Raw genomic sequence first — 11,390 nt, forward strand, 5'->3', positions numbered from 1 at the left:
ATGCGACAGATAAACAAGTTCCTGGGGGAGGGCCTTTCTCTCTTTTACCTAGAAACAACGGTGTGAAATATTCTGATTGGTTGATTTTTTTTTTTATTTCAGAGTTTTTTTTTTTCCAGCCCAAGTACGAAAAGTGGATTTTAAAGCAAAGGAAAAATACTAATTATTGGTGAAGAATTATTAACATATATTACATATAATAGATAAAGAATCTTTTTCAAGATCAATGTTAACTTCAGAGAAGGCCTTGAACTGCCACTGCTAATTAGCAACCCATTAGCAAGAGGCTAATAAATAGCCTATGCCTAATGTCAGAACGGGAGATTTAGGAGACGGAATCCCCCGCGGTTTTTTTACGGTACTGGACCCAAACGCCTTGTCCGTCCAATAAGCAATATTACAAATATGAGAAAACAAAACTAATTCACGGAGAATATTCAGTGCAGATGACGAGGGAGAACTGAAAGTAATCGCGAACCCAATTACTAAATGAAGGTATGTGGGTGACAGTGGGTATATGTTAATTTAAAAAATGAAATACAATTTCTTTTAAAGCAGTGTTGTGTTGTGTGTCCTGGGGTCAATCTATCCCCTCACCTCGCCCCCCTCGCCTCCTCTTACACACACAACCTGTATGACTCTCACTCCGCAGCGAGTTGACGTGACAGTGAGGGCGCCCCAGCGCCCACTCCACTAATCTGACATGGAAATGAGCGGTAGTCTAACCCTAACCCTCTACCTAACCCACCAAACTGGCGAGATTTGTTTTGAGTTTTTTTTTCCTGACAGCGCTCGTGCGCCCTCAAATAGATTACGCCCTGGGCAGACGGCCACATTGCCCATAGCTAAAACCGGCCCTGGTTTCAGCACTCCAGATTAAATTGAACTCAACATGCAAGCTGACAGACTGTGAGCGTGTCATGTTCAGGGGGGTTGAGACGTTCCGGAGGATGCAAGATCTTGGCACCCTTAATAACTCCACTTCTGTTAGTTGTAGGATGTTTTCACATATTTGGTGAGCTTTTGAGAACGTGAGAAACGTTATCTGAATTCATAAAATTATCCATTTGGGAGACTCTCCAGCGTTTACTTAAGAGGTTTGAATGTTTTAGAAAGCTTAAACATCAGGATAGAAGATACAAACACTCCCAAATGTCTTCAGAAGAGAGGAGCTCAGCTCACTCACTCAGGCATTTCTGTGACTCTGCTTCCTAAAGAGTCAAGAGTGGTGGATGTGAAGATGTCCTTGGCTTGAACGTTAGCGTGAACGTGACTAGCATCCTCAGGGTATACGATACGATATCTGGAAGCAGACCAGCAGTGGGAGTGCAGACCTTCTCCCACACTCACAGGTGTGCTACCTCACTCCCACGAACGGGCCCTTCCAGTCTTTCCACCTCATTCTACACACAGGTTCCACACCTGTACCTGTCAGACGTACTGACCCATACTGCACTTCTAGGCCTTCCTGACATGTGTCTAATAAACCCAGTCTCTGCAGCACATACCCTTATATGGAACATTTAACAGCACCAGTAATGCAGCTAACCCTAAAGGACAGATAACTGTGCAAATTAAGAGTGCTGATTGGTTAAACAGTAGCTTTCTTGAGTCACCTGAATCCTGTATATTTATCAGAAACATCACCCTAGAAATGTAGATTTACTGGAAATTTCACCCACATCTTGAGCTGGAAGAACAGAAGCGTGCTGAAGTGCATCACTCATAAGGCCAGACATTAGCACTTCCTGATTCCAGAAGGAAAACTGATTGGTTAAATTGCGTTTATGAATTTCTTTACCTCTGCATCTTTATAAGGTTCATCCTAGTTCATGAACGTTCTGGCCCATATGAAGAGGAATGAAGACCCAAGAAGACCAAGATAAAACTACATACCTCTGAACACAGTGGTGCCACAGGTAGCGTAATCTTCTCAGTCACGGATGTTACACGTGTATGTCGTAGGTGTGTCATGTGTATGTTGGCTAAGAGAGCGGAGATGACAACAGTCTCTTTGCATGGACTCTGTCCTCCATATGGGTTCATGAATGATTTGTATATTGTACATTAAAATGGCAATATTCTACATGATCTCCCATCTCATATGCCCCTGGTGAACCTACAAGTGTGAAATACACACGGATTCCATCCAGCATGATAAGACACGATCTCTGGTTAACATACCACAGACACCAACAGTGTATTAAAGTTGAAACCTGTTTTTTTAATGAATACTTCATAAACTCGTTAGGAATTGGACACAAGTATACAGCACAAAACACCAACTGTATGAAGAGATGAAGAGGAGGCTCTTTAGGACGACGCAGGACTCTTTCTCTCCTCACACCATCCGCCACACTAAAAGAGCCGTTACAGATGTCGTGTGACGGAACGTGGATGTATAAATGTTATAAAAGTCTGTGGATGTTTCTCGTCTCGAGGAGTATGAAGACATATCAAAACAAGGTCAGCCTTGTTCACACAGTTGAAAATGATAATTGATCTCATGATTAGAGCAACCACAGTGAAATTATAGTCAGGTGAGATACCAAAGGCGTAAGAGAATCTTTAAAGCACGCTGAAGCCAGTGGAGACTCAGTGGTGACATGAGCAGATATAGTCAGCAAAGCACATGGAACATAACTGATCAGGCCTCTGCAGACCGAAAATACTGAGGCAGAAAGAGAACACAGCACATTTGAAAGTACTCCATTTTCCATGATTCTTTCTGACGCACAAACACACAAACTGACAAGAAATGCTGCCTAACATTGGTTGTTTTCCTTCCAATTGTCTCAATGTCATTACAAAAAGATCTCAAAAAGATCTCAGGTGAGCATTTGTAGCATATGACATTTGACCCCATTTCAAGGACGGAAGAGGAAACGGATACTGGCTAAACACCTTCCATTTTCACAAATCACCTTCCAGAAGTCAAAGCGCAGGAAAACAGCCGTCCCCGCAGAGCTAAACAGAAACCCTGCCGTCTCCCTCCACCTGGCAGGAGTCTCCGCCGGGTCTGGAGACGTGGAGACCTCAACAACCTGCAGGTGTTCAGGAGCCTCCTCCCAAGGGACAGGGCGGGACTGACTCAGGCGAGGGACACGCCACTCGCCCCATTAAGATGCAGAGGGCCTCGCGCTGGCCCCAGATACTCACGGAGACGGTAGGTAACGGGGCTGACTGTGTGCTCTCTCTGGAGACACACCCCCCCCCACCATTCTTCTGATCTTCCTTCATGGCTGCTGGAGCAGGCGGGGGTGGCATGGGTTCCTTCCGTTAGCTAGCAGACCGATAAAAATAAACTAAACAAAAAAAAACAACGAAATGTCCAGTATCAAATATAAGTGGTTCTTTGTGATAGAAAAGTGCTTTCGTTTCTGGAAAAGAGCACTTTAAATACTACTCAAAATACTGCAATACAAGAGCAGGACATATGAAAATGTAGAACAAATGTTTGCTTCCTTGCAAAAATCTGTGCCAATGCATTCAGCAGTGCTGCACAGACTGACAGTACAACCTGACGAAACTCAAACTGGAGATGGAATGTGTGTGTATGCAGGGGACAGTTCCAACCACAGCAGCGATCACATCATCAGAGTTCAGAAAACAGAACGAAAGAGGCAACTCGAACGCTCCAGCTGTTCAGGACGTACTGGGCTACTGTGCAAAAAATACTGGTCAGAATGGAAAAGGCTTCACCTTCACTGTTATCAAACAGACATGAGCTGCCAAAACCATTAGATGTGGTGGAGGTATATGCAGCCTCATATGTGTGTACACACACACACACACACACACACCTCTGGTTGGACTGAAAACAGTAAACAATACATGGTCATATTGGTAAACGTCAGTAGCTGGTGAGCGCCCCCTGGTGGTGACGATGTGCAGAAGAAGGTGTGGGCGGAGGAGATTGCGTCCCCGCGTCTGTACACGTGTGCCTGTGGTGCGGGAACAGTGAGAGGACGGGGGCCAGAGGTGTGATGTCATCAGGGGGCGGAGCTCCGGTAGAGGTACTTCCAGATGGCGTAGTAGTGCACAGCTGCCGCCAGGGCCACGAACACGTGCCAGATGGCGTGAGCGAAGGGGATGACACCGTCGCTCTTGAAGAACACCACACCCATACAGTAGATGAGACCGCCACACGCCACCTCATACAGCCCGTCTGTGTTACTCTGCACAAAGGAGGGAGACAGAGGGACATGTGAGGGGAGGTGTACCCTATATCGTCAATTAAACACCAGAGAGAGACAAATCAGTTTTGAGCGCCATCCAACCCCCTAGATGAACTTTCGCCCCTCAGCCACAAGAGGGCGCCTGAGAGTAATTCAGGAGGGCTGGTGGTTCCCGATTACCCACAACTCTGTTGGAATTCATCACATAAATAAAGCGCGGGACTCGTGGCTCTTGGTAGTGAATGGCCGGCTCTACAGGTGTGCTATTTCAACACGCTGCCCTTAACGAGCAGGTGTGGTGAGGCACGCTCGTGCACGGGTGATTAGCTCGTTAATTATGCAAGCAGATTTCCAGCATGCAAATCCATTGGTGCGGAGTGAAAGTCTCATCTGCCTGCCTGTGTTTGTAAGCGGACACCGGCCGCAAGGGAGAGGGAACATCCCTTATCCTTTATTTTTGGAAGGTGTCTCACTGGCGTATTGTTCGCTGGGGTCAGGGACAACAGCGTGGAAGAAGAGAAACACGCAGCCCATGGAGCCGTGAACACTGCCAAGCCCGGGATCTGGTGTCTTAACACAGAATCAACAACCAACACCGTCCATTAAATGTGACGGAGGTATTGTTTTGCCCCAAAGCCGATCAGCTCCAGCCCAGAAAAACTCCCTGCGTGTCAGTTTCTCTCCAAAGCCGTCCTGCAATGCCACTGGCTGTACTGGTGCAGCTGTTTGAAGCAGCGCTGGGAGGCTCTCAACACCAGTACAGCTCTCAACACTTGTGCATGAACAACAATATCTATTGTCATCTATACCACAAACGTTTAGTCATTGATAGGGGTGAAACGATTGCTCGAGTAATTCGAGTTACTCGATTACAAAAAGTGATCAAGTAATTTTCTGTGCCTCGAAGAATCGTTTATTTTAAAATGTTGTTTTGCACTGACTAATTTTTATGTAGCGCAACACGCTTACGTCACCCACGCGGCGGAAGTTTTTAGTTGAGAAGCGGGAATATGGAAGCAGCGAGGGAAAAGTGTGACAATGTACGTGAAGAAAAGGGCTATAGGAAAAGACAGAAAATGTCGAAAGTATGGGAGCATTTTAGGTTCGAAAGCAAGAACAATACAGTGACATGTATTCGGTGCAACATAGTCATTGACTACCACAACAGCACATCTTCAATGCTGCACCATCTTGGCCGAAGACACCCAGAATGGAGCGGTGGAGCCGGGACAATGTAAATTTTATTTACAACAAATTAATGAGATTAACATTAATGTACCTTAATAACATAACGACAGCTCTGTGGAGTGCTGATTTTTAGCAATACTGTCGAATGTGTGGCTAGTTTAGTACAACGGAGACAAGTTCCTAATAACGTAATACAGGCATTATGTAACAGCGCTGTGGAGTTAAGACGATAAACAATAAATAAATTAAAGATAGCTGAGCTACTTAACCTTAGCAGTTACTTTAGCAGGAAAGAATATGATACTGATGTACTGTAGTTTTGATACAAGAAATTCTAAGTTGAAAGTAATTGAATTTAATTTATTTACTTGTGGTATTTATTTCTATTTCCATTTACAATTTGGAAATGTATGTTGTGAATTTAAAAATATAAATTATCTAAAAAAGGAAACCGATTGGTCAGTCATTATTAAATGAAATGTCTTGTTTTCTCTTTTGTATTTTAAATTGCTCCTTAACCAAGCAATTCTGTTTTATCCGATTACTCGATTAATCAAATCGATTTTTCTGTAGAGTACTCGATTACTGAAATGCTCGATAGCTGCAGCCCTAGTCATTGAGTTATTAGTCATTAAATTATGAGTTATTACACATTAGTTTTTCCTTCGTTTTATTGTTGATGTCTGATGGCAACTGTCATCTAGCTGATTTGTTGTCCTGTAGCAGGCAACACCGAGCAGATTCACAGCCAGAACACTGTCACTTTCTCCCTCTATGCAGTTCTGGAAGCCTTTGTAGCAGTCACTGTGAGAACTGTGTGAATATGTCAAAAGTGTGTGTGGGTCCCAGCAAGACGTCTCCACATCAGAGGTGGTGGATACGACTGCGATGCCATGTAGCACACGAGCCGCAACTGGGCCGAACCCAACGTGTCCGCTCCGGACCGGCGTGTTAGGAGTGTGCCGACACCAGTCACCAGCGTTTCAACGTACTTGTGCACAGTGCTTTCACATTCTGCCCTAACGGCCAATCAGCAGCTAGCATCCCTTCACACACTTAGCACCTTTTTTTTTTACAGGGAGGCCGAGTGCTAAACAGGGCGGTGAGGGGAGGAGACACGGCAACCGCCTCCCCGTGACTCATCACCATGACATCTCACGGGCACAAGCAGTTACCGAGAGACGACGCCTACCATTGAGGTCACCACCAGAGCCGGAGAAAAGCCCATCATCATGTAGAACGCCAGCTCAACCAGTTTATACCTGCAAAAAGACGACAGCACAACAGCCAATCAGCAAGCAGCAGAGGGTAGGACGGGCGGGTCAGTCAAACAGGAAGTAAAGATGAGGGTGTTGTGTATGCCTACTTTTCGTGGAATTTGAAGACGTACACGGTACCGGCAACCGCCATGAGCCATATGAACCAGCGCATGTGTGAGGCAAGAGGACCTAGCTCTCTCAAATTCAACCTACAACACACACACACACACACACACACACACACACACACACACACACGTTACTGCTGGAGTCATGTACAGCGACAACAATCCTTTCACTTCTTCTTGTACACACCACTGCCCCATCGCCTCAGCTCAGACTAGAGGCTGTGGACTTATGTAGACTGAAGAGCTTTCTTTATTCTTTCCCCAGCTTTAGATTTGGAATTGTGTGTAGTTGATCAGATCTGAGCTGCTCACCATGGCGTGTAGGAGGCCGCAATGAAGAAGTAGATCACCATCCTGTCACACATGTGGAAGCAGTGCTCCATGGTCCTGGAGACAAGAGATGAACCGAACCGGCTTACACACACACACACACACACTCACACACTCACACTCACACACCACTCTTTTGGAGCCTTCATTGCGAAGTCTCGTCAAGAGGTTAACTGAGAGCTCTTGGTTTCTCAAATGTAACAGATCAAATTCAATATGGTTTAATGAGCATCCACACATCTGCAGTGCAGGACACAAACGCACGTTAAACACTTCACATCTGCACGCTTCTGGCCAGAGAAGAGCAGAATGCTGAATATTTAAATGTGTGTGTGTGTGACCATCTGGAATGTTCCATCCACCCATCCCGCGGGGGGTTAGTCTGACCTCATGTGACTCTTCTTCCATGAGATGATGTGGAAGGTAGTGGAGACCAGGAAGAGGCCACACAGGCCCATGCCATACACCCACGCCGTGATCCTCTCCCAGCCGTTATCAGACAGCCGATGGAGCAGCGCCATGCCCACAAACGCAGGGACAATCAGGAACTACACACACACACACCCCAATTCACACACACAGACGCATTCACACAGAACACACACACGCCCACGTGCGTATTAACAGACGCATCCACACGCACCAGCACACGCATTCGTACGCACACAGATGCGTTCACACGCACCAATACACATGCATTCACACATATGCGTTCACACGCACCAACACACAGAGAAGCATTCACACACACACACACACACACACACACACAAGCAATCATAAAGGAGTTGTTCCCCAAACTGCAAACACAGCTGACATTGCGGACTGACAATGACACCTATTACACAACGTTCATTCATCAGCAGTGTTAGAGGAAGGGCTTCCTTTAACACCATTCACTGTTTCCTCAACAAAATGCCACCTCAGCAATGCGTCTCCAGCTACGATACAACTCTACGCCATGCAGGGATCTCTGGAGACTTCATGCAGGGCTTCACTCTCATGCAGGGCTTCACTCTCAATCTCATGCAGGGGTTTCACTCTCATGCAGGGTTTCACTCTCATCTCAAATGTTCGCACACACGTCTCTGCCTGAGGTACCACAGGCGCTGTGTTAAATCAACCTATACAATCATTCTCCTGAACAACACGCTGCCCGTTGAACGCCACGCAAGTTCTGCCCTCATTAAGCGCATTCTCGCAAGGTAGGCGCGTGCGGGGCCAGATGTGCCTGCTCTCACCGCGTGCGTGTAGCAGTTGGCGGCGTGTTCGTAGCACGTGGGCCGATACCGGCCGTTACCGGACGCCCTGGTATTCATGAATCTGTAAAACAAAAACACAAAAACTATATCAACAAATGAAGCGCTTCACGTGTAAAAGGCATCAGTGAGCGCGCGCAGGAAACGCCGCCTCCCGGTCACGCTCATCCTGCGTCGTGCCACTCGGTAATTCGGGCACGACGAGGCACATATTAACGTGTGTAAACATATAAAATCGCGTTTCCCCCTCAGTTCGTTTATTTAAAGGAGGACCGACACGGACGTGACCGTGAAAACGGGAGGAGAGTCGCTATTTTCCGCCGAGTGGCGACAAACATGGTGGAGTCACGGTGGTGCAGTGTGAACATCTGTAGTTTAGCCGACTAGCCCTCACCACACCACCGTACACACCATCTCGCCTTTAACCCCCCCAGAGTGTCTTTAAAACGGACATTTTACTTAGGCGACCGTTAACGGACACACCGAGGAGCTCGTGGGCTAAGCGCGCTCGCGCGGCGGTTGACGACAGCCACCAACGGCGTTAACGGTCGCCGGAGTTACGGCACGCGACCAAACTCGCCTCTGGAAACTGTTGACTCTCTTCATCTCGGCGGCTCTGAGGCGGCGAAACGACGGAGCCGGTGGCGTGTCGCGTGTCTTTGAGCGGCCCGGTTACGTTAATTCCTCACGACTTCGGTTGACTTCGTTCAAAAAATCTTTGCGCCGCATTCAGTTATCCGGAAGGCACCGTTTTAATCCGCAGCACCATAGTGAAGTCGTGGCTCTCTCTCTCTCGCCCCACACACACTCATACACACACACATACAGACACACACACACTCTCTGGTGCTGAGGCAGCGCCGCGCCGTTAAACGTCCCCGGCACCGCGCTGGCCCGAACACCGCCACCGCAGCCCACGCTTACGGACCGTATTTATTGTCGCTTTCCCGATTGACGTGACTTCAGCAAATCGCGACGCCGTTACGAACAAGAGCGACGTGATCTGACCAATCGGCGTCGAGTGTGAGTTAGCCCGCCATTGTTGTCCGAGATGACGTAACAAACAGGGGAAGGGGAGGGGAGGGGGGCGGGACCAACATTGGCGAGACCTGCTGTACCTGTTTGGTTCGGTTATGTGTCGAGCTTCGCGCAGTTGAAGTTTTCTCTACGGTCGCATGTTCCCGTCCCGCTGGGTCGTTGCAGTCAATCTTCTGGTGTCGTGTGTAGCGTTCAGTTTGTTTCACCTTAGAACTTTGTTCGTGAGTTCTCCTTTCAAGTCTTCTTCTTAAAAAATAGCCAAGGTGAACAACAGTGGTCAAGACCCAAGGGTATGTATCTCGTCAGGGCGGTAACTTCCCTCTTTAAGCAATATGTGGAGTTCTTTGTGCTTCCAGCTGTTTGTGCCTTGTGAGGTACCACCTAGCAAACACGGAAAAACGTTAAGAATTCCACCCAGAGCTATGTACATGTAAACACGCACAAACACACAGACAGACACATACACGAAGTACTTCCCAAAGAGTGTGCTGTCTTCTGACCAACACTGCTATGTAAAGAGATTCTGGTGCATAGTTAAACAATGAGTTGTCATGTAAATGGTATTTAGGTGAATCTTAAGTCAACCTCCTTCACTTGAGTCATGCACCTGCCCCCCTCTCTCTCCTTTTGCTCTCTACTTCCCTTTCTTTCTATTTCTCAGTATGTAGAGTTCAACATAAGACATTTGCAATGAACTCAAAAGACAGCTCACACTTGTGATAGTGTAAGAAGGAGAGACTACAGGAGATAGGAGATAACAACTGTTCAACAAGACAGTTCAGCCAACGCTGTAAATGTTTGTATGGACAGTGAACCCAGAAGTTGTTAAACATCAGACATTACAACAAGTGTCACGTAATGATGAACAAACACCTTGCTGATTTACTTAAGTAGAAATGTTGGTTATCTATACTTTTGTGGAGTCAATATTCTTCAGCCGACTTTTCTCTTCTACTCCTTACGTTTTAAAAATAGTCTCGTTACTCCTGTTTCATTTCGGCTTGTTTTCAATCTGGCTTCATCGTTCAAAAAAAAAAAAAAAAACTATCCAGGTAAATCACGCCATCTGGATAGAGTGGATGTGATTGTGGGGGGATGAGAAGTATATACATATACCACTCCCACACCCTATTGGTTTGTGGGTGTGGATCCATCACACATGTCAAGTCACACTCCAGCAATGACACAGCAGACATGAGTAGCTTAGTATGAAAATGTTCATGGCAGAGTCTCGAGAACTCGAGCGAAATGTCCCAACTAAGCACCAGTGAGGAGGCTGGTATCCAGGATGACCAAGCTAACCCTTGTACTGTATATCAAAAGTCCTCCGTTGTCAGTTTTTGAACTGTTATTTGTCTTGTCATCTGTGTATGTCGTCATGGTAATAAATGTTTTGTGTGATGCACCACTCCCTCACTGCCCCTCCCTTTTTTAATACATTTGTATTGTACTAAAATGCATTCATTTAAAATGGGCATATAGCCTAGTGCATCACTATTTTTTACCATTTTAAAATAACATTTTAGTCATTATGGCTTTTATAAAAATGTGTTTTGGGGGGAGGTGGGGTAGTGCCCTATAGGCCCTGTGACGGGGCCTATGCTTTTGTCCTTAATGGCATTTCCCCCTTACATTACTTTTACTTTTATGAAAACTACATTAAAGTAGTTTTAAAAATAGTACACTTCTACTTGAGTAAAACATTTGAGTTGATACTTCATCTTCTACGAATGTATTTTGAAGCCCCAGTATCTATACTTATACCTGAGTAATGAATGTGAATACTTTTGATTACAACAGATCAGGTGCCGAAAATACAGAACAAGGCTGTGAGAAACACCTACCTATCATTATTCAGTAATCTATAAGTATATTCTCATATGCCCTTTCTGCCCTGAAAAAGGATTTATTTATGCAGGGCACTGTGTGGGGATTGGACAGAGTAATCCAGCAGACCTGTTTGCCATTGTCTTTGCTTTAAATGGTTGCCAGATGAGTGGATTATGAGAA

The 11,390-nt window shown here is 46.1% G+C and overlaps 1 protein-coding gene across 3 annotated transcripts; it reads right to left on the reverse strand.

Moving 5' to 3' along the window:
• Positions 1-2,203: 2,203 nt before the first annotated feature.
• On the reverse strand, positions 2,204-9,601 carry mmd (monocyte to macrophage differentiation-associated). 3 transcript variants are annotated; one of them, XM_077010283.1, is made up of 7 exons: positions 9,461-9,601; positions 8,325-8,406; positions 7,471-7,631; positions 7,066-7,140; positions 6,733-6,834; positions 6,559-6,628; positions 2,204-4,178 (listed from the first exon to the last, which is right to left on the reverse strand). In XM_077010283.1, the coding sequence occupies exons 2-7, from the start codon at positions 8,400-8,402 to the stop codon at positions 3,993-3,995; spliced, it is 672 nt and encodes a 223-aa protein (XP_076866398.1). In that variant the 5' UTR covers positions 8,403-8,406; positions 9,461-9,601; the 3' UTR covers positions 2,204-3,992. The 3 variants fall into 3 exon arrangements, with proteins under 3 accessions (XP_076866398.1, XP_076866397.1, XP_076866399.1); XM_077010282.1 differs by lacking the exon at positions 9,461-9,601 and adding an exon at positions 8,923-9,351; XM_077010284.1 differs by lacking the exon at positions 9,461-9,601 and adding an exon at positions 9,271-9,293.
• Positions 9,602-11,390: the final 1,789 nt, after the last annotated feature.

Source organism: Brachyhypopomus gauderio, chromosome 6 (genome assembly GCF_052324685.1).
Source record: "Brachyhypopomus gauderio isolate BG-103 chromosome 6, BGAUD_0.2, whole genome shotgun sequence".
In the NCBI taxonomy this organism is placed as follows: Eukaryota; Metazoa; Chordata; class Actinopteri; order Gymnotiformes; family Hypopomidae; genus Brachyhypopomus; species Brachyhypopomus gauderio.

Coding starts and splice junctions, on each gene's coding strand:
- mmd (XM_077010282.1), bottom strand. CDS start 8,948: ATGAAGAGAGTCAACAGTTTCCAGAG. Junction 8,407..8,922: donor AGAGTCAACAGTTTCCAGAG/GCGAGTTTGGTC, acceptor TTTGTTTTACAG/ATTCATGAATACCAGGGCGT. Junction 6,629..6,732: donor GTCTTCAAATTCCACGAAAA/GTAGGCATACAC, acceptor GTCTTTTTGCAG/GTATAAACTGGTTGAGCTGG.